The sequence below is a fragment of the Microtus ochrogaster genome, chromosome 7, assembly GCF_000317375.1.
Source record: "Microtus ochrogaster isolate Prairie Vole_2 chromosome 7, MicOch1.0, whole genome shotgun sequence".
NCBI lineage: Eukaryota > Metazoa > Chordata > Mammalia > Rodentia > Cricetidae > Microtus > Microtus ochrogaster.
Window position 1 is genome coordinate 26,037,385 of NC_022014.1, and position 24,128 is coordinate 26,061,512.

General features: G+C 43.0%; 1 protein-coding gene across 2 annotated transcripts in view; it reads right to left on the minus strand.

The window, feature by feature from the left end:
- Zzef1 (zinc finger ZZ-type and EF-hand domain containing 1) overlaps positions 1-24,128 on the minus strand; it is a 127,134-nt gene that overhangs the window by 13,384 nt on the left and 89,622 nt on the right. For both annotated transcript variants that reach the window (XM_013347310.2, XM_026780042.1), the window contains exons 40-48: positions 21,905-22,182; positions 20,661-20,835; positions 19,988-20,120; positions 9,248-9,447; positions 6,338-6,457; positions 4,942-5,133; positions 4,024-4,124; positions 1,495-1,630; positions 1,043-1,402 (exon numbers count right to left, since the gene is read on the minus strand). In XM_013347310.2, the coding sequence (XP_013202764.1) occupies positions 1,043-1,402; positions 1,495-1,630; positions 4,024-4,124; positions 4,942-5,133; positions 6,338-6,457; positions 9,248-9,447; positions 19,988-20,120; positions 20,661-20,835; positions 21,905-22,182 (1,695 nt within the window). The remainder of the gene's footprint in view (positions 1-1,042; positions 1,403-1,494; positions 1,631-4,023; positions 4,125-4,941; positions 5,134-6,337; positions 6,458-9,247; positions 9,448-19,987; positions 20,121-20,660; positions 20,836-21,904; positions 22,183-24,128) is intronic.

Consider the following 24,128-nt stretch of genomic DNA (forward strand, 5'->3'; position numbering starts at 1 on the left):
ATAAGTAAACACACTATATTCGTATAGGTGCTTGTGGAGGCCAGGAGAAGGCATTGCATCCCTTGGAACTGGGGCTGCAGGAGATTGTGAGTTGCCCATTGTGAGTGCTGGGACTAAATTCTTATCCTCTTCAGGGGCAGCAAGGGCTCTTAACTGCTCAGTCATTTCTCTGGCCTCACAGTATTATTTAAAAAGAAAACAAGGAAGACCTGATATAAAAATAAATGAGGCAGAGACATAGCTCAGTGGTTAAGTGCCCTGGCTACTCTGGAAGAGGACCCTAGTTGAGTGCCCAGCATGCACACGAAGGCTCACAGCCATCTGCAGCTACGGTTTCATATGAAACTTCTTTTGACCTTTGAGGGCACAACACACATGATGTACTTACATACATGCAGGCACATTATGCACACAAAATACAAATAAACTAGAAAAGAGAAAAACAAAATACAACATGCCCTCCAATCTAAAATTGCAAATTGGAAAACCAGACTTCAGAGAATGGCATGGAAGCTAGTGAAATCCCTGCCACCCAAAAGCCAGAGTCTTGGATAAGCCTCTGTCTACACCATCAGGATCATGAAGCAACCAAGGTGTGAGGGCAGATCACTTGACCTGCATAGACAGTCTGAAAATGACAATTTAAGACAGAAGGCAAAACCCTTATTGGACGTTTTCTTGTATTGTGGGGACAGGCTATCTGGGCCTCTGAAGGGTATTACCTGTCCCCTGACTTTGCATCATGTCAAATTCCAGATACCTGAGAAGGCACAGGCTAGCTAGGAGAGCCATAAGACCTATAGGTGTGAAACAATCAAGGCAAAAGGCCAAGACATGTTTTCAGGGCCTACTGCTGCAAATGTTTCCTGCACTCAGCTTTCTGCTGTGAGCTCAACTCCAGAAAACCCATGGCATAGTCAAGAACAGCTCTTGCCTCTGCTGTATTTGTGCCTGTCAGGGGGCTATATTACTCAAACACCCTGGGGTCACAGAGATATGGAAGATGGGCAGAGAAGCCTGGGCTGAGCAGAGAGTTAGCTACCTTCTCCCATTGGTGCTTTTCTTCCAGCTGCATGAACATATCCAAAATGTAGGTCATGTGTGCAGGGCCACTGAGCTCTAGGATGTCCTCACTCACTGGCACATGCCCTGGCCACTCGGCCAGCAGGGAGGCGAGCACATGGCGAGCATAAAGGACTGCTGTGGCCTCGTTCACACGGAAGAGGTAGTCGCGGACAGCCCTCTTGCTCTTGCAGTTCAGTTCCTTGTGCAGGAGGGCAGCACTCTTGCTCCGGCGCTGCTTGGCGTAGCTCTGCTGCAGCTCACTCTCTGTGCTGGAAATCAGCTTCTGGGTCACAGGGTTCGATTCAGCAGTGGCTTGGTCAGTACGCACAGGCCGGGACTGAAAAGCCAAGACCATCATTACAGAGGCTTGGCCCTCTCACTATAGGGGGCAGAAGTGTAAACACTTTGATCCCAAGGTAGGTGACATACCAAACATGGCAAGATAATCATGTCTGTGTCCACAGCTTTGGCGCTCTGTTCCTCCAGTCTCAGACTCCTACTAGGCTGCCACCTCTGTGCCAGAGAGCGAATTCTCTCATCGGTGGTGAGTTCATCTCCATCAAACCTGAAGGGAGCCCAGTGTTGGGCACAGACAGTGGAGGAGACAAGAGCTTAAAATACACTGCAGTTGTCAGAAAGGTGATCAGAGCTACACTCTCACTATTACCCACCCAATGATATCATTACTTGCTGACATTTGCAAACTATAGTCACATCATGCATCCACTCATCCATACATGTAGTCTTCCAAGAAGAATATCCTTGTAGCAGGGATACAAACTGTCTCTTAGGAACCACTTTTCTCTTTATCTTCCTTTAAAGAATATTTTTATATTTATATATAAATTATACATACAATAATCTTATATTTTTAATAATAAAAAATTTTAAAATCACCTTTTGTAGCCAGGTAGTGGTCCATAACTTTTTTAAAAAAATATTTGTTTATTTATTATATTTACAATATTCTGTCTGTGTGTATGCCTGCAGGCCAGAAGAGGGCACCAGACCCCATTACTGATGGGTGTGAGCCACCATGTGGTTGCTGGGAATTGAACTCAGGAACTTTGGAAGAGCAGGCAATGCTCTTAACCACTGAACCATCTCTCCAGCCCTGGTGGTGCATAACTTTAATCCCAGCACTCAGGAGACAGAGGCATGTGAATCTTTGTGAATTTGAGGTCAGTCTGATCTACAAAGAAAGTTCCAGGACAGTCAGGTTGTTACATAGAGAAACTCTGTCTCGAAAAGCAAAACAAACAAAATTACTTTTTGTGTACATGTTTTGTCTGCATGTCATGTCTGTGCATCACATGCAGGCCTAGTGCCTTCAGGAGTCACAAGAGGGGGCTAGCTATCAAACCCAGGTCCTCTGTGAGAACAAGTGTTCCTAACCACTGAGACATCTCTCCCTCTCCAGCCTGTTTATATTTCTTTCTTAATTTTGGGATGTGTGTATGGGGGTTGACCTTGCTATCTTTTCAGCTGTTTTCCACCTTATTTTTAGAGATAGGGTCTCTCACTGAATCAAAGCTTACTGGTTTGGCTTGACTGGCTGACTAGCAAGTTCCAGGGATCCATTTGTCTCCATCCCACGTCCCTAATACTGGAGTTAGAGATGAGCACGGCCATGCCCAGCTTGTATAGGTACTGGGGATCCAAACTCAGGTCTTAATGCTTGCATGGCACACACTTAATCAAGTGTCTTCCAGCTCTTCCTCTCTCTGTCTGCCTCTGGATGCTTATGTGAGAAAACCAAATTCTACCTGCCTCAGTCTGAGGTTCTTCTGCTTTTCTAGTTACAGTAGCTTAGACTGTACCCTGACCATCTTCCTCTCATAGTACCTGCTCCATTTCACACAGGATTTTAGATAATACATAGGATAAAACAGAAACATGAATGAAGTTAATTGAAATTCACTCCACATTAGAATAAGAAGCTAAAGGGCTAGGGAGGTAGCTCAGCATGTACAAGGCTCTGGGTTTGATTCCCTAGCATAGCAAAAAGGGAGGGAGGGGACCGATGGAAGAGAGAGAGAAAGAGGGTGGGAGGGAAAGATGTGCGTTTAGGAAGAGAGAGTGAGCAAAGCCAGGCCATGGGTACAGAAGAGGAGGCTGGGTGGGAGATATGTAAAGTTCCACACAAACTCAGGAGATGGGTTCTGGAGCTACCTCTGAAATTTCTGGCCAAGAGAAGGATATACTGTTGATTATATAATCATCCCTGTGAAATAGGTCATGAAAATGATTTACACTGATGAAAACATAAGAGCCAAAGTGATGGAGGAAGGTCATTGGTTAATTAAATAAAGAAGCTGCTTGCCCTGATAGGTTAAAACAGGAGGGAGGAGTAAACAGAGCAGAATGCTGGGAGGAAGAGGAAGTGAGGTCAGACTCCACAGCTCTGCTCTCGGGAGCAGATGCCTCAGAGAGATGCCATGCTCCCCGCTCCTGGGAAGATACACTCCCGGTAAGACCGGTGCTCACTAAGACCGGTGCTCACAGATTATTAGAGATGGGTTGATCGGGATATCAGAATTAGCCAGTAAGGGCTAGAGCTAAAGGGCCAAGCGGTGATTAAATGAACACAGTGTCCGTGTAATTATTTCGGGTAGAGCTAGCCATGTGGGCGGCGGGGTGCTGGGGAGCAGCCCCACCGCACCTATTTCTACACCAAACCCCCTCTTGAGCCACAGCACCTGCTCTGCTCTATGCCATCTGCTCACTGGACGGCATGAAAGGCATCCCACAGTCTGCGCCTTTAAGACTGCACACATGACATTCTCAAAGGAAACTGTCACACTCTTAAGGATGACCCAGCTAAAGTGGCACAACTGCCTTTCCAGGTACATCAGGAAGAACTCCAGGCCTGTCAGGGCCTCTCTCCAGATCCATGGCAGCAGGTGAGGGTCCCACACCCTCATCTGGCACACTCCAGTGCATCTTAATGGTCTTTACCTTTTCTGAACTTCTAGGAAGAAAGAATCGGTCTTTTTCATCTGCAATTCATATATGGCCCGGAGAATGTGCAGAGGAGCATTGAGGGCATCATGAGCCATCTAGAGGCAAGGGAAAAGGTGAGAAATAGACAAGGATATGTGCCTTAAGACATGAACAATATGCGCTCTGAAGTGACAAACAGTATTGCAAGTTATCCCAGGTTACAGCTGAAGAACAATATGTGGGTACTTTAAAAAAGCATGGCAAATTTTGAGTACTAAGATATGAACTATAAAAAATGCGCATTACTACTTAAAGCCACTTCAGGGGCTAAGGAATGGCTCAGTGGTTAAAAAAATTATTGGTCTTGCAGAAGACCTAGGTTTAGTTCCCAGCATCCACATGGTGTCTCAGAACTACCCGTAACTCCAGTTTAAGGGGATTCACTACCCTTTTCTGGGCCTTTGCAGGCTCCTGCATGCATGTGGTGTATATAAAAATCACACAGGCACACAATATGCACATAAAATAAATAAATAAATCTTAAAATCACTACAGTGATAGGGTTCTACTATCCTTTTGGATCTTTTCTGTATGCAACAGACTATTTCGGAAATGAAGTCTCAGGACATCAAACTGAGCAGCTAAACGGTTTTTAAATTTATTTATGTGAATGGATGTTTTTCCTGAATGTTTATGCCTCATGTGTGTGCCTAGTACATGTGGAGGCCAGAAGAGGGTGTCAGATCCCCTAGAACTGAAGTTAACAGACAGTTGTGAGCTCCCATTTGAGTGCTGGGAATCCAACCTGGGTCTTTAGCCACTGAACTCTCCCTCCAGTTCTTAGACTTGTTTAGGTTGAAGCACAGCCTGAGCCAAAGAGAATCCATTTCTTTGATGCCTGTGATCCATTCATAAGATGACCAGTGAACATACCAAGAAGCAAATTCTGGTGGGTTCATCCAAGCTTTCAAGAGGGTCTAGCTTTTTCTGTTCTGGTTCTCCAGGGCTACTAACTGGCCGGTCCATTTCTTCCTCCTGGTCCCCTCGCTCATCCAGCTCCAAGTCTCCATGTTCAGTCAAAGTGTTGATCTCCTTTTTTGAGGAGTACAGCATGATCGACAGAATCTACACACAAAGTCAGTCAAGCAGAGCAAGTAGATGAGTGAGTGTTCATCAGTGAGGAAGATGACATAGTCTTCAATCATGTAAGGGTCTTTGAGATTTACTGAAACATTAAGATACCAGAGTTCACATAGAGAGTATGTGATTAGTAAAGGAATATGAAAGCATGTTCAACTATACTTATAATAGAAGAAATGTTAATTAAAACTATGGTGGCCCTTGTGTTTATTAACTTTCTTGACAGCAAAAATGGATATTATCCTATTTTTTACTTGTTTTGGAGAAATATAACTACTAAACTATTAAAATATATCCTTTTGACTTACAACTTATCTTTTAGAAATGACAAGATAGATTAAAAATGCTGTTCAAAATATGGCCAATGAAGCACTAATAATGGTAAAAACTGCAAAGTACTTTCCAGTCTTATACACAGCCATTAAGAAGGATGGTTATGAAAGCTGGAGAGATGGCTCAGCAGTTAAGAGAACTGGCTAAGCTTCCGGAGGACTTGAGTTCAATTCCTAGAATTCACATGGCAGCTCACAACCATCTGCAACTGAAGTCCAGGAGAGCTGATGCCCTCTTCTGACCTCTATGGGCACCAGGCATTCAAGTAGTACAGACATAGTTACAGGCAAAACACCCGTACATATAATTTCCCTTAGATCTTAGCAAACCCTGTAGTATTCAGAGCTGATTCTTCATATGCAGGCATATGTGAAGTGAGGGTAAGGGCACAGCACATCTCTGTCGCACTGCCCCTTATACTAGGAAATAGCACTTGACCTTGAAAGACTCTGGGAACCAGAAGAACTTCACTAAGAAACATCTATGGCCTCAGAGGAATAACAATAAAATGGAATTATCGACTGAAATCTTACATAAGATAAACATGTGTGCTCATATTTAGAAACTGATTTTAGCTCAACTTTAGAGGGAAATAATAATTCAAAACTACATTTTATTACCATGATTTAACGGTCAATTATGTGTTTCCACAAAGTACTTCTCCAAGGTTCCTTAAACAAACACCCAATTCATTTTCCTGACAGGGAGGACAGGTGTCAGGATCCCTAATTCAGGAAGAGGGGGATCAAGGCTGGGTTTAAAAGCTGCACAGAATGAGAGTGCAGAAGGAGGAACTGGCTGGAACAAGCTAGCTCTGCACCGGGGTGTAGATCTTCAGGGCAGCCCTCCTCTTTACCTCCAGGTCGCGGAGGAGCCAGGTTTTACTGAAGCCGGTTCCTTTGCTGCATTTCTTCACCAGCAGCTTCAGCAGGTCAGTCTGGAGGAAGGTGGCATGGGTCTCCTCAAAACCGTGAGCCTGCCAAGGCAGGAGCGTGAAGGTCAAGGTCAGCAGAGCGCCAGTCTCTTCCCAGAGCTAAAGGCCCAACTGACCTTCCGGGGAAATTTCCAGTCGGTAAAAAAAGCACTCTGAAGCCACCAGTGGTGGCACCTGCCTTTAATCCCAGCACTTGGGAGGCAGAGGCAGGTGGATCTCTGAGTTCGAGGATAGCCTGGTCTACAGAGCGAGTTCCAGGACAGGCTCCAAAGCTATACAGATATACAGAGAAACCCTGTCTCAAAAAACCAAAAAAAAAAAAAAAAAGCAGCAAGCAAGCAAGCACCCTGAATCTTAACCAAAAATGCTCGCAGTGGGAGGGCTTGGATTTTAGCCTCAAGCATTTTTGGAAAGTAAAGAGGGGAAGTGACATAAAATGGCTTCAGAAGTGCTTGTTCGGTGAAAGATCACAGAGCAAATGATGCAGTGGCTCATGGCTAAGATTCTCAGGAATCCCACAAGGATGACCCCAGCTAAAACTCCTAGCAATAGTGGAGATAGTGCCTGAACTGTAACCAGATTGGTGAATACATCAACTGTCATCATAGAGCCCTCATCCAGGAACCCAGTCGAAGAGAGGGAGGAGGGAATAGATGAGCAAGGAAGGTCAAGAACATGAACGGGAAATCTACAGAGACAGCTGAACTAAGCTTGTGGGAACTCATGAACTCTAAACCAACAGCTGTAGTGCCTCCAAGGGAACAAAGTAGGCCCGCTGCATGTGGGAGACAGTTGTGTAGCTTGGTCTATCTGACGGGCCCCTGGAAGTAGGACCAGGAACTATCCCTGGTGCATGAGCTACTTTTCTGAGCTCATTCCCTATGGTGGAATGCCATGCTCAGGCTTAATGCAGGGAAGAGGGGCTTGGTCTCCCTCAACTTAATGGGCCAGGCTTTGTTGACTCCCCATGGGAGCCCTTAACCTTTGGGACAAATGGACGAAGGGGTGGGTTGGGTGATGGTCGGGAGAACTGTGATTGGAATGTAAAATAAAATTTAAAAAAATAAAAAAAATCATTAATAAGATAAAATCCAAACCCTAACCATGGCTGACCAGGTCTTACAAGGCTCCCTGCCTGCTTCTTTGGCCTCAACCCCTCAGCTGCACTATCTTAAAGACCTGGAGGTCCTTCTGCTCCCGTGATGGCCATGCCTGGTCCACTATAAGGTCTGAAACTTACTATTTTTTTGTCCATGTTACCCAAGGCTAGCTCCATATTTGCTGCCTCAAATTTCCCTTTTTCAAAAGGCTTTCCAATGCAGAGCTGTCTTCCTTGTAGGCAGGTGTCTCCTCTGGCATGGGAGACTATAAGCCTCATGAGAGCATGGCCCTTCCTTCTAGCTCACACTGCACACACAGTTCCATTTGGCTCTTGATAGTCAACAAATATCAACAGACTGAGGACTCATGGTGGTGCACACCTTAATCCTAGCATTAGGGAAGTAGAGGCAGGTAGATCTCTGAGTCTGAGGCCAGCCTAGTCCATATAGTAAGTTCCATTCTAGACAGGGCTACATAAAGAATACCTGTCTCAAAAAACAAATAAATAAAACTGAATGAGAATTTAAGAGCTCTGCCATCAGGGAGTTAATTTCCCTTTCTATTATAGTGGAAACAGTGAAACACACCATGTCATGAAACACATCAGATACTGAACAACTAGAAGATGAATGGTCTCAGCTGCCCAGAGCTGGAGAGCCCAGCAGGCAAGTCTCTGGTGGTGCTTGAGACCACGCCATCCCCCGCGACTACCACTCAGTGACCTCCCTACCAGAGTTACCACTGAATACTTCAATGTCAAGGGGCAACAAATTCCAGCAGAAATCCTTTCCAGGACAGCTCTGTAAGCAAAATCACCCTGCAGATAACCTCAAATGTATTTCCTTGAAAGGTCCTCCCCAGCCCTCCAGCCCACTAAGGCCCACAAAGTCACCATGGTCAGGGCTTCTCTCCACCCCAAATACTGCCCACCGCTCACCTAGCTGCTTCCTTCCAGTCTAATGGAACAGGCTCCCTTTATTCCTCCCTTAATCCCTGTGAGAACCTAGAGGAGCTCCTGTCGGGAATGAACTGAAAAACCTTTCAGCTCAGTTTTCTTCCCCCAAGACAGGATTATGTTTCCATGAAACCACAGTTCATGAACAGTATTTAAAAAAACTGAAACTTTCCAGGTGGTACTGGCACATGACTTTAATCCTAGTGCTCAAGAGGCAGAGGCAGGCGGATCTCTGTGAGTTCGAGGCCAGCCTGATCTTTAAGAGCTAATTCCAGGATAGGCTCCAAAGCTACAGAGAAACCCTGTCTTGAAAAACCAAAAAACAAACGAACAAAAAACCAAAACCAAAACCTGAGACTTGCCAGGTGGTAGTGGCACAAGCCTTTAATTCCAGCACTCTGGAAGCAGAGGCAGGTGGATGTCTGTGAGTTTGAGGCCAGTCTGGTCTACAAGATGAGTTCAGGAAAGCCAATGATACACAGGAGAAACCCTGTCTCAAAAAATAAAACAAAACAACAAAAAAACCAAAAACTTGTCTCAAAAAAAAAACCTCAAAAAATAAAAACAAACAAGCAAAAACAAAACAAAAACTGAGACTTAAAACACTTGGAAAATTCTTTCTTCTTTAAGTTATCCTTGTATAAGGTCTCAAGCATTTTTAAAAACAACCCATTGTTAAGCATTCATTCAAATCAGATGGCATTTCCTCCTTGTTAATCCTCTGCAGATGTCAAATCATAGGTAGGTTTGTGTACATGGAAGAGGCTCACCATTACCTTTAGTGTTTTATATAAACCTTTGAGGGCCAAGGATAGGACCCAAGTTGCTTCCACTGCCTCGGGACAATGGCTGTCCATGCTGGTTTGCAGAAGGTGACTGGCAATAAAGGCAAAGTGTTGGGAGTACTGGCTCAGCTGGGCCTGAGAGGTGCCACACTCTTGTCCTCCTCCCTTCTGGACCAGTTGGTAGTCCTTCACTGAAGCACCATGCCAAAAAGGAAAAGAAAAGTACAAAGAGTACAGTTAGTGTCGTCTACAGCCAGGTTTCTCCACAGGCCTCACTAAAGTAAGGACTGAAGAAACAAGCCTCCCAGGCTCAGGTGTGGTTGCTGTATTTAAGCACAGTTTGCAGGTGAGCACAAAAGTAGTCCAGGGCCACTTATTCTTGGGGAAACTAAGAGTCACAATGCAAAATTCTTATTACTATGCATAAGCAGGTCATCGCCAAAGTTGTCGTGATGATTGTTCTTGGTTGTCAACTTGATTACATGTGAGATTAACTAAAACCCAAGTGGCTGGGGACACCTGTGAGGGACTTTTTTTCTTAATTAAATCATTTCAAGTGGGAAGAACCACTTCTAATTAAGATCTTTTGGGGTAGGAAGATACACCTTTAGTCTGGGCCACATCTTCTGCTGGCAGCATATATCAAGGACATGGAAGAAGGATGCTTGCTATCTGTCTGCTTAGTCTCCCTGGGAGGTCTGATGTGGGATGTCCTTCTCTATATGTGTTGCTTTTATTGGTCGATGAGTAAAGCTGTTTTGGCCAATGGCTCAGCAGAGTAAAGCCAGGTGGGAAATCTGAACAAAGATATATACAGAGTAGGTAGAGTCAAGGAGATGCCATGTAGCCACAGAAGGAGATGTCAGAACATTACCGGTAAGCCGCAGCCTCATGACAATACATAGACTAATAGAGATGGGTTAATTTAGGATGTAAGAGCTAGCTAGAAATACATCTGAGCCATTGTCCAAACAGTGTTGTAATTAATAAAGTTTCTGTGTGATTATTTGGGTCTGGGCAGGCAGGAAATGAAAGCACAGTCTCCGTTTACATAATGGTACACAATGTGGGGCACCGATCCACGACCCTGAGATTGAGAGTCTCACGGCAAAACATTGGCCAAACCATTGGCAAAAACAGCTTTATTCCTCAACCAACGCATATATAGAAGGACATCCCACAAAACTGGTCTATCATCCCTTTACTGGCATTAAAGCCTGCTTCTTTGGGATTCTGGTATATACTGAAGATCAGCTGAGACATCCAGAGTCATGGACTGAACAACTACTAAATTCTTGGACCTTCTATTGATAGACAGCCATTGTTGAACTAGCTGGATCACAACCTGTAAGTCATTCTCATAAATCCCTTTTCTCTCTTCTTTCTCTCTCCTCCCTCTCAATTCATCCTATCATTTCTATTTCTCTGGAGAACCCTGATCAATGCAGATTTTGGTACCAGAAGTGGTTCTAGAGCAACAGAAGTATAGGGATGAATTTTTTAAGTATCTGGAACAGGCTTTTCAGTTTGCCAGCGCCTACAGTTACTGAAGCCTCTCCTAGAAGCTCAGAGTACTGAAAGCCTATGGTGTAAACTATTTTACAAACTTAAGGAGACAAATGCATTTGATTATACAATTGTGAGAGGCAACAGATTTGGTGACTCTGTATATAAAACTTTTGACAATTTGCAGAAAAATAAGGAAAATGATGCTCCTGTGTCTTTGGGTAAACTGACAAATGAAAAGGATGAGTTCTGTGATAAAATTAACCAACTCCTAGATCTTGAAATATGGCGAAGGACAACAATGAACTTAGTGATAAAATGGACCATTTCCAGAGGTGCATAAATGGTCTAAAAGTTTTTTTTTTTTTTTTTTTTTTTTTTTTGTTTTTGGTCTAAAGGTTTTTAAGTGTGCCCTGGAAGAGAATCTTCTTTCCAGCAGCCACAGATTTTGTTGTGGAAAATCAAAACAAAGCCCTCATTATAAGATTGGCTGAATTACAGCAAAAATTCAAGTCGCAGACTCAAAGGTGTTTGGTGGTTAAGAGTTAAGGGGTTAATTGATAAAAATGGAACACTGTAACTTGGGATGGAGATGTGTGGGAGGACACTATTGAAACTGAGAACCCTGAATCCCAGGAAGGGTTTATCTCACCAGAGCCAGTAGTCTCCACCCTCAGCAGAAGATTTCACCCCACTTCCTGAAGTACTTCTTTTCACCTTTGACTGAGGAAATTAACCCTTCATTGTAAGTTAAAGCAGCAGTGGCTTTTTCTGAAGATGCCAAGAAAGGCAACACTGATGTCCCTCGGGGTCCAACAAAAGTTGCCTCTAGACTATAACCAGATTTAAAGCTAAGCAGGGTTCTAGAGGGGAGTCCAAGAGTAGATGTATTATATTACTAAAGTGATGGAGGAAGGTCATTGGTTAAAAAAATAAAGAAACTGCTTGGCTGGCCCTCATAGGTTAAAACATAGGTGGGAGGAGTAAACAGAACAGAATGCTGGGAGGAAGAGGAAGTGAGCTCAGACTGACAGCTCTGCTCTCTGGAGCAGAGACGCCATGCTGCCTGCTCCGGGGCAGACACACGCGATGAAGCTCCGACCCAGGATGGACGTAGGCTAGAATCTTCCCGGTAAGACCGACCGGTGCTCACAGATTATTAGAGATGGGTTGATCGGGATATCAGAATTAGCCAGTAAGGGCTAGAGCTAAAGGGCCAAGCAGTGTTTAAATGAATACAATTTGTGTGTTATTATTTCGGGGCATAAGCTAGCCAGGCAGCCGGGGTGCTGGGGACGCAGCCCCGCCGCTCTTATCACTACACTAAAGAACTCAAGCAGTTTGCTAATTCATTCAAGCAGTATGTGTGGGAATGGATTTTAAGGGTGTGGGATAATAGTGGAAGGAACAAAACAGGATTGTGCTGAGTTGATAATGGCCACTGAGTGGAGAATCTAGGTTTAAAATGGATGCTCAGACAGTTAAAGAAGGTATCTAAAGTTTGTTGGCCAAAGCATTTGTCAAGAGACGGCCTACCAAGGAATAGTTGGAGATGCCTGCTAACCCTTGGCTTAGTGTTGATGAAAGGACTTTAAGACTCAGGAAAATTGTAATGCTTGAGTGTGTACACCGTGTAAAACCTAATCCTTCACTAATCCTATAAGATGCAAAATGCTGAGAGGGGCACCACCAGCCCAGCTAAAGAGCTTTGTTGCCCTTTTCCTTTTGCCAGACCTTGGAGTTGGAGATGCTGCTGCTCAACTGGATGAGTCAAATGTAATGGGTTTAACTGGACTCTTGAAGTAGCAGGAGCCCAGTGCCAGTACTGAACGACCAAAGGCAAGATGATCATAGTTATCATAATGGGCAGTATTGACAAAGTGATTTTTATGGTGACATGACTTGTATGAATCTCTGATACTGGCTAGTCAATCATGGTGTTTCTAGGCATGAGATAGATAAGAAGCCTACTGCATTCTTGTTTGATCTATATAAGAGGAGAGAAAAAACTCAAATGAAAGAAAGACTACACTGGATTGTGGCAAAAGGGAATCTCAGCCCCAAACCAATTTCCAGATGAGCCAGTTTGCAGATCCAGAAACCCTTGGATAAAGGCACTGCCAGGTTGCCCTGAGGAAGGACCCTGATAAAATAACCTAAAAGTTTTACTGTTATCCTCTCTCTAGTCCTTCCCCCAGAGGAACCTATGGCCTTTTACAAACATAACTGTATATTGGGGGAGAGGAAACAATCAGACTTTTCAGGGTCTATTGGATACTGGTTCTGAATTGATGCTGATTCTGTGAGATCCAAAGAAACACTGTGGCCCTCCAGTTAAAGTGGGGGTTTATGGAGGTCAAGTGATTATTGGAGTTTTGGCTGAAATCAAACTCAACAGTAGGTCTAGTGGGTCCCTGAACTCATCCTGTGGTTATTTACCCAGTTCCAGAATGTATAATTAGAATAGAGGAACTCAGAAGTTGACAAAATTCTTATATTGGTTCCCTGACCTGTGGAGTAGGGACTATTATCATTGAAAAGGCTAAATAGAAACCTCTAGGAGTGCCTGTGCCAGAGAAAATAGTGAATCAAAAACAGTACTGTGTCCCTGGAGGAACCGCAGAAGTCAGTGCCATCATCAAGAACTTGAAAGATGTGGGGGTCATGGTTCCTATCACATCTCCCTTTAACTCTCCTATCTGTTCAGTGCAGAAGACAGATCGTGGAGAATGACAGTTGACTACTAAAAACTCACTAAGTTCCAATTGCAGCTGCTGTACTAGATGTGGTGTCCTTACTTGAGCAAATTAACACATCTCCTGGTACATGGTATGCAGCTATTGATTTAGCAAATGCCCTTTTCTTGGTACCTGCCCATAAAAATCACCCGAAACAGCCGGGCGATGGAATTTCAGTTGGCAAGGCCAACAGTATACCTTTACAGTTTTACCTCAACATATATTAACTCTCCAGCCCTGTATTATAACTTAAAAGGGATATTGATCATCTTTCTCTTCCACAAAATATCACATGGGTGCACTATACTGACAACATTATGTTATTGGTAATAACATATTTGTATATCAGAGGATGGCAAATAAATCCAACCAAAATTCAAGGGCTTTCTACTTCAGTGAAATCCTCAGGAGTTCAGAGGTGTGGAACATGCAGGAGAGGGGAAGGATAACTGATTGCTCCTCCCACCATCAAAAATGAAGCACAATGTTTAGTGGGCCCATTTGGATTTTGGAGAGAGCACATTCATTCCTCATTTGGGTGTGTTACTTCGGCCATGGACCAAGTGACTCTGAAAGCTGATAGCTTTGTGTGGGGCCTGACAGTTCCAGGCTGTTTCTCTACTACTTGGACCGTATATGATCCAGAAAACCTGATGGTATTTGAAGTGTCAGTGGCAGATAGGGATGCTGGTTGGAGCCTTGGGGAGGTCCTATAGGTGAATCACAGAGGAGGCCTTTGGGATTTTGGAATAAGGCTCTACCATCATCTGCAGACAACTGTTCTCCCTTTGAGAGACAACTCGTGGGCTGTTATTGGGACCTAGTGGAAACTGAATGTTTGACAATGGGACACCAAGTTTCCTTCTCTCTCTCTCTCTTTTTTTTTTTCTTTTTTGAGACAGGGTTTCTCTGTGGCTCTGGTGCCTGTCCTGGAACTAGCTCTTGTAGATCAGGCTGGCCTTGAACTCACAAAGATCCACCTGACTCTGCCTCCTGAGTGCTAGGATTAAAGGCGTGCACCACCACTGCCTGGCTGGGACATCAACCTTCTTTGTGATCTGAACTGCCCATCATGAGCTGGGTATTATCTGACCCACCAGGCCATTAAGTAGGACACGCACAGTAGCAATCCGTTATCAATTGATGTGGTATATACTTGATTTGGCCTGAGATGGTCTTGAAGGCACAAGCAAGTTACATGAAGAAGTTGTCTACATGTCTATGGTTTCTATTCCCATTACAATGCCGTCTGCTGACAGGCATTCACCTATAACCTAAAGAGTGTGCCTTATCATCTGCTGACCGAGGAAGAGAAGACTACAGCCTGGTTTACTGATGGTTCTGCACATTTTGCAGACATCACCCAGAAGCAAACAGCCGCAGCATTACGACACCTTTCTGGGACAACCCTAAAAGACACTGGTGAAGGGAAATCTTCCCAGTAGGCAGAACTTCAGACAGTACAGTTTGCTTATGTATATCAATATGTGATTATTTACTAGGAACTTGAAAAGAACAAGATTGAAAAATTAGTGATGGGCTGGAGAGATGGCTCAGTGGTTAAGAGCATTGTCTGCTCTTCCAAAGGTCCTGAGTTCAATTTCTAGCAACCACATGGTGGCTCACAACCATCTGTAATGAGGTCTTGTGCCGTCTTCTGACCTGCAGACATACACACAGAATATTGTATCCATAATGAATAAATATTTTTTTTAAAAAAAAGAAAAATTAGTGAGAAACACACATCTGAGGAAGAAGTGTGTGGATAGATCTCTCCAAGTGGGAGAAGGATGTAAAGATACTTGTGTCCCATGTAAATCATGGGAGTAAGTCATGTTCGATATCAAGGGTGACTTCAGCAGAGGAGGAGTTCAGTAATAAGTAATATGACCCATTCTGTGGAGTTAGCTTTTTCCCCCAGACATCTGTCATTGCTCATGGGCCCATGAACAAGGTGGCTATGATGGAGAGATGCGGGTTATGTATGGGCTTAGCAACATGGACTTCCTCTCACCAAGGCTGACTTGCCTATATTGTTTCTGAGTGCTAGATCTTCCAGCAACAGAGATCAACACTAAGCTCCAGTTATGGTACCATTCCCTGAAGTAGTCAGGCAACAACCTGGGGGGGGGGTAGGTTTACTATGCTGGATGGCCACTTCCTCTGTGGAAGATACACTTTGTCCTTATTGGTGTAGATACTTATTTTGGTTATGGATTTGCCTTTCCTGTATGTCATGCTTCTGCCAAAACTACCATCTGTGGACTTACAGAATGCCTTATCCACCATCATGGTATTCAAATAACCCCTAAGCAGCCAGAGAAAAGATATACTACAAACAGCAACAAAGATAACAACAGCAGACCTCATGCCAATTCACAGCAGAATCAGTGCAGGTCAGAGAATAACAGACAGACATCTTTAAATAATTCAAAGAAAAAAGAAAACTATTAGGAGCTGGGGAGTAGCTGTGATGGTAGACTGTTTGCCAGCATTTGGTCTCCAGCACATTAACCAGGTGTGGTGGTAATCCCAGCACTTGAGGCAAAGGCAGAAGGATCACAAGTACCAAGTCATCCTTGGTTGTATACCAAGTTCAAGGCAGCCTGTGGTATGTGAGACAGACAGACAGACAGACAGACAGACAGACAGACAGACACACACACACACACACACACACACACACAGAGAAGAAGGAAGAGAGGGAAAGAGGGAGGAAGGGAGGGAAGGAGGGAGGGAGGGAGGAAGAGATAACAGCGTAACAACAAATACCAAAATATCTCTTGGAATTTTTTTATCCAGAAAAATTATGCTTCATAAAGATTTGACTTTTAATTATGTATACACGCCTGCCAGTGTGAGAGCTTGTACATGTAAGTAAGTACAGTGCTCATGGAGGCAGGAGTGAGTGTTGGATTCCCTGGAGCTGGACTTACAGGTAGTTGTGAGGCACTAAATATGGGTGCTGGGAACCAAACCAGGGTCCTCTGCATGAGCTCTTAACTGCTGAACCATCTCTCCAGCCCCAGAAAAATAATCTTTGAAAGATAAAGTCAAAGCCGGGAGTGGTAGTGCGCACCTGCAATACCAGCACTTGGGAGAGAAAGGCAGAAAGACTACAACTTCAAGGCCAGCCACACAATCTCGTGAAAGTCAGTCTCAAAAACAAGGACTAGGTCAGAACATTTTCCAGATAGATTTTTGTGACAGAACATGGACTACAAGAAATGCTAAAGGAAGTGTTTCAAATCAGAGAAAATTATACTAGATAGACTTTTGAATCTGTAGAAAGCAATGAAGAACACCAGAAATAGTAAGTGTATAATTGAGTATAAGATACATTGTTTTCATTTAGAAAAACTCAGTAATAATCACTCACATTTTAAAAGCCAACATTACATACTATGAGATTTACATTATGTGCAATAAAAGTGTGACTGCAATAACACAGAGTGAAGCAGATATGGGGCACAAATGCAGTGTTTCTACACAACCGCAAAGTGGAATAACATCTGAAGACAGCACGGGTGTGCAGAACAAGCCTCGGGGCCATCTCCCAAGTGCTGACTAAAGTACTGACTACTCTGACACGGAGCAACAGTTACAGTTAGCGCCAATGACAGGCGTGAAGTGAATCTTTAGAAAATGAGAAAGTCAATCCAAAAGAAGACAAGAGAAGAAAAAAGAGCTAAGAACAGAAGCAAATGGAAAACAGGCAAGGAGATAGCAGAATTAAACTCAATCAACCATAAAATACCTGAATAAGTATTGAAGCAAGGGACTGTCAAACTGGATTAAAGAAGACTGGCTATATGCTATCTATAAGAAACCAATTTACATGTTTACTATGTTTATTAATTACTATTACTATTTTATCTGAGACAGGTTTATTATGCTGCCCAGACAGGCCTCAAACTCATTATCAGGCTGGTCTTGATTGTGTGATCCTCCTGCCTTGGTGCTGAGGTTACAGACATGTACCACTATACTCTGCAAAAGAAGTCCAGTTAATTGTAAAGATTTGAGCTGGTGAGATAGCTCAGTGAATATCAGCATTTGCCACCAGGCCTGATAACCTGAGTTCAATCCCAAAGGCCTCAGGTGTTAAAATGAGAGAATTGACTCCCACAAATTGTCCTATGATCTCCACATATGTGTGTATGTACATAAGCATGTGTGTGTGTGATGTGGGAAGTTCTGTATATGAGTTGCTTTTATTGGTTAACAAAGAAGCTGCTTTTGGCCAATGGTTTAACAGAATATAGCCAGGCTAGAAGAGATATAGAGAGAGTAGGCAGAGTCAGTGAGACACCATGTAGCTGACAGAGGGGAAAGATGCGAGCTGGTAGCTGAACATTGTCGGTAGGCCACGAGCCTTGTGATAAAATCTAAAATAATAGAAATGGGTTAATTTAAGATGTAAGAGTTAGCCAAAAATATGCTTAAGCTATTGGCCAAACAGTATCGCAAATAATAAAGTTTCTGTGTGATTATTTTGGGAGTCAGGGCAGCCAGAAAAAGAACAAGTGGCCTTTTCTCCCAAGAACAAGTGGCCTTTTCTCCCAACAGATTGGTGCACCAACATGGTCTGAAATATTTGGGGCTGATGCCTGCTACCCACTTCGGGTACAGATGCTTTTGTGCTCACTTGGGGTCCGGAAAAAGTAGCTGAGACTATGCCTGTGGCTTAGTGCCTCCTGCCTGAGCAGGTGACGAGATCAGGTCTGTTAGGAATGCACAGGCAGGAGAGCATGGTGAATTCCTGGCACCATACACAGAGATATTTCCAGGACATGCAGTGCGCTGCATGGCAGATTTAACTATTACTCATATTAAAAGGGTTTAACTCAAAGTTAAAGTGGTGTGCATCCCAGAGCTAGTGGTAATGGTACCTCTGCCATTTTGAAAGGTGGAGAGAGGCAGAGCCAGCACCCAGGGCCGCTCAACCAAACTGTTTACCATCTTAAAAAGCTTTCTAGGACAGAAAAGGATTACAGATATACCATAGGACAGATTCAGACATAAAAGACCTCTAAATTAGACACAGTATGTTCAAAAAATGTATGTAGGCTTGGGAGAGAGAAGCAAAAGAGCAAAGAGACAGTAAGTGTAATATAAAAGAGTACAGAGAGTCATAGGTTAAAGGAGTAAAGATAATAAAATAAATATTAAACTTGTAGAAAAAGTAATAGACAATGAGACACATCTGCTCCTGGTAGCACCAATTACATCAAGAGCATGATGGGCATCAAAGAGGCTCCTTATGAAGTTTGTTAGCCATTTGGGCAAAGAAACTGCTCTTGCCTGGATTGCTTGATGGTATGCTGTGGGAACTGGACATACAGGACCCACAGAGAAATGACTGCTGAACTTGCCTAAAGAAGGTGAGATAGTTCTTCGGGGTTCCTGCTTCATGAAAGAGTCTGCCAGACATTCTGTGCAGGACATAGAAGAGAGCAACTGTTGGACTTTGCCATTACAAGGCAGAACAGATCTTCAAATTTCCTGCTTCATGGAAAAGTCTGTTGGATACTATGGGCCTGTGGGCTGAAGATGGGTACCTGAAACATTACAGAAGAACTTTGGATGACTGTCTAGGCAGCAAGATGTCTGTCAATTCTAGAGTTTTGGAAGTTGCTTACAAAACACTTCCTCTTTACTTAGGTAATATTATATCCTTCTGGAGTCATTGATGGAGTTGAAGAATAGATAGTTGAAGAATAGATAACTATAGTTTTCCTTTGTTATGATAAAAGATAAAGTAGATATAAATATTGTAACTGTAATTCTTGCTTGATACCTGTTTTGTTTTATGTAATCTTGCTATGTTGGGATTGAAACCTTTATTTTTACTTAGACAGAAAAGGGGAGGTGATGTGGAAACTCCTTCTGTGTATGTGTTGCTTTTATTGGTTAATAAAGAGGCTGCTTTTGACCAATGGTTTAACAGAATATAGCCAGGCTAGAAGATATCTATATATTTATATTTATCTCTCTCTCTCTCTCTTATATATATAATATATATATATAATATAAGAGAGAGAGAGAGAGAGAGAGAGAGAGAGAGAGAGAGAGAGAGAGAGAGAGAGAAGAAAATTCACAAATATCCCTGTGTGGGCTAGAGGGGTGAGATGTGAGGGGCTAGCTGAAACCTTGCCAGTAGGTCACGAACCTCATGGTAAAATCTAAAATAATAGAAATGGGTTAATTTAAGATGTAAGAGTAGCCAGAAATATGCTTAAGCTATTGGCCAAACAGTACTGCAAATAATATAGTTTCTGTGTGATTATTTTGGGAGTCTGGGCACCTGGGAAAGGAAAAAGCGGCCTCTCCTCTCAACATGTGTGCACACAAATAAATAAATGTAATTAAAAAAATTAAACTATCACATGCAGGAATAAGAACTGAGGCATCTTCATTGGTTTCATAGCATGCAAGGACTAGACCATTTTCTTCCATTCTTAAGAGACATAATTATGCTTAGGACCTGTTTTCCTTTTCCTGGTTTTCACATCGACAATCACAGCTCTATTCTTCTCAGTGAAGTGCTTCAAGATGATCACATTATGGGGTTCATTGGCGTTATCCATATAAACACAGCGGGTTCCCACACAGAGGACCTAGAGCATTGATGCGGGAAGAGGCATTTAATTAGGCACAAGCTCAGTCCCTTTTGCTTGCTCGCTCTTCTAAAGCACACAGGGATGGGGGGGGGGGTCTTCTTATTCACAGGATCAAAGGATTGGGTGCAGACCTGGCACAAAATTAGTTTAGGTGTTTGCCATATCTTTGCAGGTCCTCACCCCAGTCAGATGAGGCATACAAACTGAGAAAATCAACATGAGTGCCAGAGTGAAAGACAACGGTCTCTGAAGATCTTTGTAACTGAATACATTATAGCTACCTACTATTATTCAAAGCTAGAAAAATTAATCAAACGTCTAACTGTTGACAATGCAAGTATAACAACTACACAATTCTGAAAATATATCAAGACTATAAAAGCAAATTATGCAATTAAAAATTTTTCCAAGACCATTACAGATACATACACACATGCGTATGCAAGAATGTGTGTGTGTGTGTGTGTGTGTGTGTGTGTGTGTGCGCACATGCACATGCCCTATAGACTTTAGCAAATAGGCCTTCAGATGCTGTACCTGGGGGAAGCCGACAAGCACCAGCAGGGTAAAGATGTTGGTGTGCTTCAGCTGGAAAGGAAGCTGCTTGATGCAGTGGTCTGTGAAGGTAGCAATGACATCTCGCCACAATGGGGCATTGTTGAGTGACCGAAGGATCTCTGCCATGGAGCAGGCCCAGTCCAAACCCACTCGGCTAGAAAGCAAGAGCTCTAATGTTAGGTGGCAATGTGTGACGCTATACCCTCACAAACATCACAGCTCACTGTCCTAGATAGTCAGACTCATGCAAAGAACAATCCATTACTTAGCTTAAAAATTACCAAAATGATGCTTTTCACATAAAGACAAGTGAAAACAACAACAAAATCCGTTGCTTATATACTCAGCCTATAACTATGTTCTCAAATCTCTGTAAAACAGTGGTCCTCAAACTTTGGGTCATGACCACTCTGGGGGGTATCAATCAACCCTTTCACAGAAGTCATCTAAGACCATCCGAAGGGATGGAGAGATGGGTCAGAGGTAAAAAGCACCAGCAGTTCTTCCAGAGGACCCAGGTTGAACTCCCAGCATCCACATGGCAGCTCACAACTGTCTAGAACTCCAGTTCCAGGGAATCAAGTACCCTCACACACACATACATGAAGGCAAAACACCAATACACATATCAAAAAGACCATCTGAAAACACAGATATTTACAATATGGTTCATAATGTAAAGAAAATTAAGTATAGGCATTAGGGTTGAAAGGTTTTCTTCATAACATCAGCAAAATTAGAGTTATGAGTAACACTGAAAATGATTTTACGGTGGGGTGACCACAACATGCGGAGCTCTAGCTCTAGTAGAGGGCCGCAGCATTAGGGAGGCTGGAGTCACTGCTCTAGAGTGTCCTCTCCACAAGCACACACAGACACACTCATACTTACAGTCCTACTCAGACAGGCGCTTAGAGATGCATATGGACAAATCAAGGTCATTTTCCTTCTTTATTTCACATTTGGTATTATGATTATTGTTTTTATAATAAAAACACTTTTTAACCCCAGTGCCTACACTTACTTTTCTCAGGAAAAATCTACCTGAATAAATCTCATCAGAGTTGACTGGCAGGTACTGCTAAGGCTCTCAGCTATTTCAGTGTGGAGCTGTGAGCTGGATTCTCACAGCAGAGCCTCAGCATTGCAGCACACTGAAACTCATCAACAGTGAGTAGCACAAAGGGTGGAGTAGAGGCTGGGTATGTGAAAACTAAGGTTACCTGTCCAGGCAGACAGCGCCCAGGCTGAAGAGCAGGTGAGTGGTCTTCCAGCCATCTGGCACAACGCCATTGTCTGCTGCAGCGAACAGGTTGTGTTTGGCTGAAAGGACCTTGATGACTGCAGTGTCCACCTCTGCTGGCAAAAGACGGACAATTAACTGGCCCAGAAGACCCAGGGTAAGGTGGTAGGTTTCATTCAGGTGGCCTGCGTTGGAGATGACAACCTGAAACATGAGTGGGAGGACGTGTTCCAGGTCTATCAGGGGGACTGTGGGACCCTGTCAACAGAGAGGGGAAATCTCTTTAGTACAAAATCCAGTCAGCCACATCATCTATACATGCCCCCCATTCATGCATTACAACTGGCCTAATTCCAGTTTCAAAAATGACATGTGTACAATCTACTGTAAATAAAATAAATAAATTCAAGTATCATCTTATCTTTTATATTTATTTTTTTACGTGTGTGTGTGTGTGTGTGTGTGTGTGTGTGTGTGTGTGTGTGTATGACTATACATATGTAAGTGCAGGTCCTCTGGAGCCCAGAAGAGGGAGGGCACTGGATCCCCTGACGCTGGAGTTACAGGTGTTGAACCTCTGGACATGAGTGCTGGGAACCAAACTCCACAAGAGTAGCAAGGACTCTCAACTGCTGAGCTGTGTCTCCAATCCCTTCTTATCCCGCTTCTAACATTCCTTTATCCTTAAAGTAAACACTTGCTTTTTTCTTCCTTTCCTGATGATGTTCATTATAAAGAATTCAAAGAACTAAAAAACACATGAAATTCAGATTTTCCATCACAGCCCCTCTCTGATCCACCAGTGTCAAGGAAGTAACAACTACTAATAGTTGGATGGATAGTTTGCCATAAACATCTGTAAGCAACACCTGCAAATTATTCTCCCAACCTTCCTCCCTCCCTCCCTCCCTCCCTCCGTCCCTCCCTCCCTTCCTCCTTTCTTTCAGTATGACGTGCATGTATGCACATGTGGAGGCCAAGGAAAGACCTCCAATGTTGGTAACTTGTACCTTGTCTGAGACAGGGTCTCTTTGTTGTTTGCTTCTGTATACGTCAGACTAGCTTGCCTATGAGTTTCAGGGGATTTTTCGGTCTCCACCTGCACCATCGTCTCCATGAGGAGACACATGTTACTTTAGCCAACTTTTTCCCCCTCACTTTATTCTTGAAAATCTTAGATGCTTTGAATTGGAAGATCTAATAGCAGTATTGATTTTTGATATTATAAACTATTTGTATTAGATTAAACCATCATAAAGATATTACCTAAAACTTCTAAAAGTGTGCACCAGCCAAAATGCTATCCAATTATGAACTGCTATTACGGTTAGTTTTTTTTTTTTTTAACTCTATCCAACTTTAAGTGGGTTCTGGGATCCTCAAGCTTCAATGGTAAGCGCTTTACCTATCAAGTCATCTTCTCAGCCTTATTTTTCTTTCTTTAAATACTGTCTGCATTTTACTTGGCTTCTAATGCTATATTATTAAAAATGCCATTTAGAAAACAGCTGACTACATTTAAACCATTTATTATTTTCCATAGGAAAAAAAGAGAAAACCGGAGAACTTCTTTAATAATTGTGTTACCATAGTGAGTGTGATTCAAGAGGGAATTGTATACATACTAGTAAAACAAAGCAACAGTAGCACCAAAAGCTCTTAGCAATAAAAAATAAACCACATTTTGCTAGCTCTAATTCCTAGCCATGAGAAAAAACAAAACATAGTATTGTTAAAGATGTCAGTTATTCCTAAATTAATATATATCTAATGCTATTCCAAAGAAAATAACTCACCAGATCTTAAAGGAGCAAACTGACAGGGTCTTGCTAAAAGATAATACTAAAATTAACATAAGATATGCACATATGAAGAGTTCAGAAAATTATAAGAATACTAAGGATATAGCTAAGCTAGATTCTTTGAAGATATTAATATTATGAAAGTTACCACAATAGGGGTAGACAGATGGCTCAATGGTTAAGAGCATTTGCTGCTCTTGGAAAAGACAAGATGGGGTTCAACTCCCTCTAACTCCAGTCCCAGGGGATCCAATGTCCTCTGGCCCATGGCATCTGAAAGCATGTGGTGTGTATAAACTCAGTAGGTGTGTGTGTGTGTGTGCGCGCGCGCGCGCGCGCGCACGCACACACACACACACACACACACACACACACACACACACACACACACACACACGATCT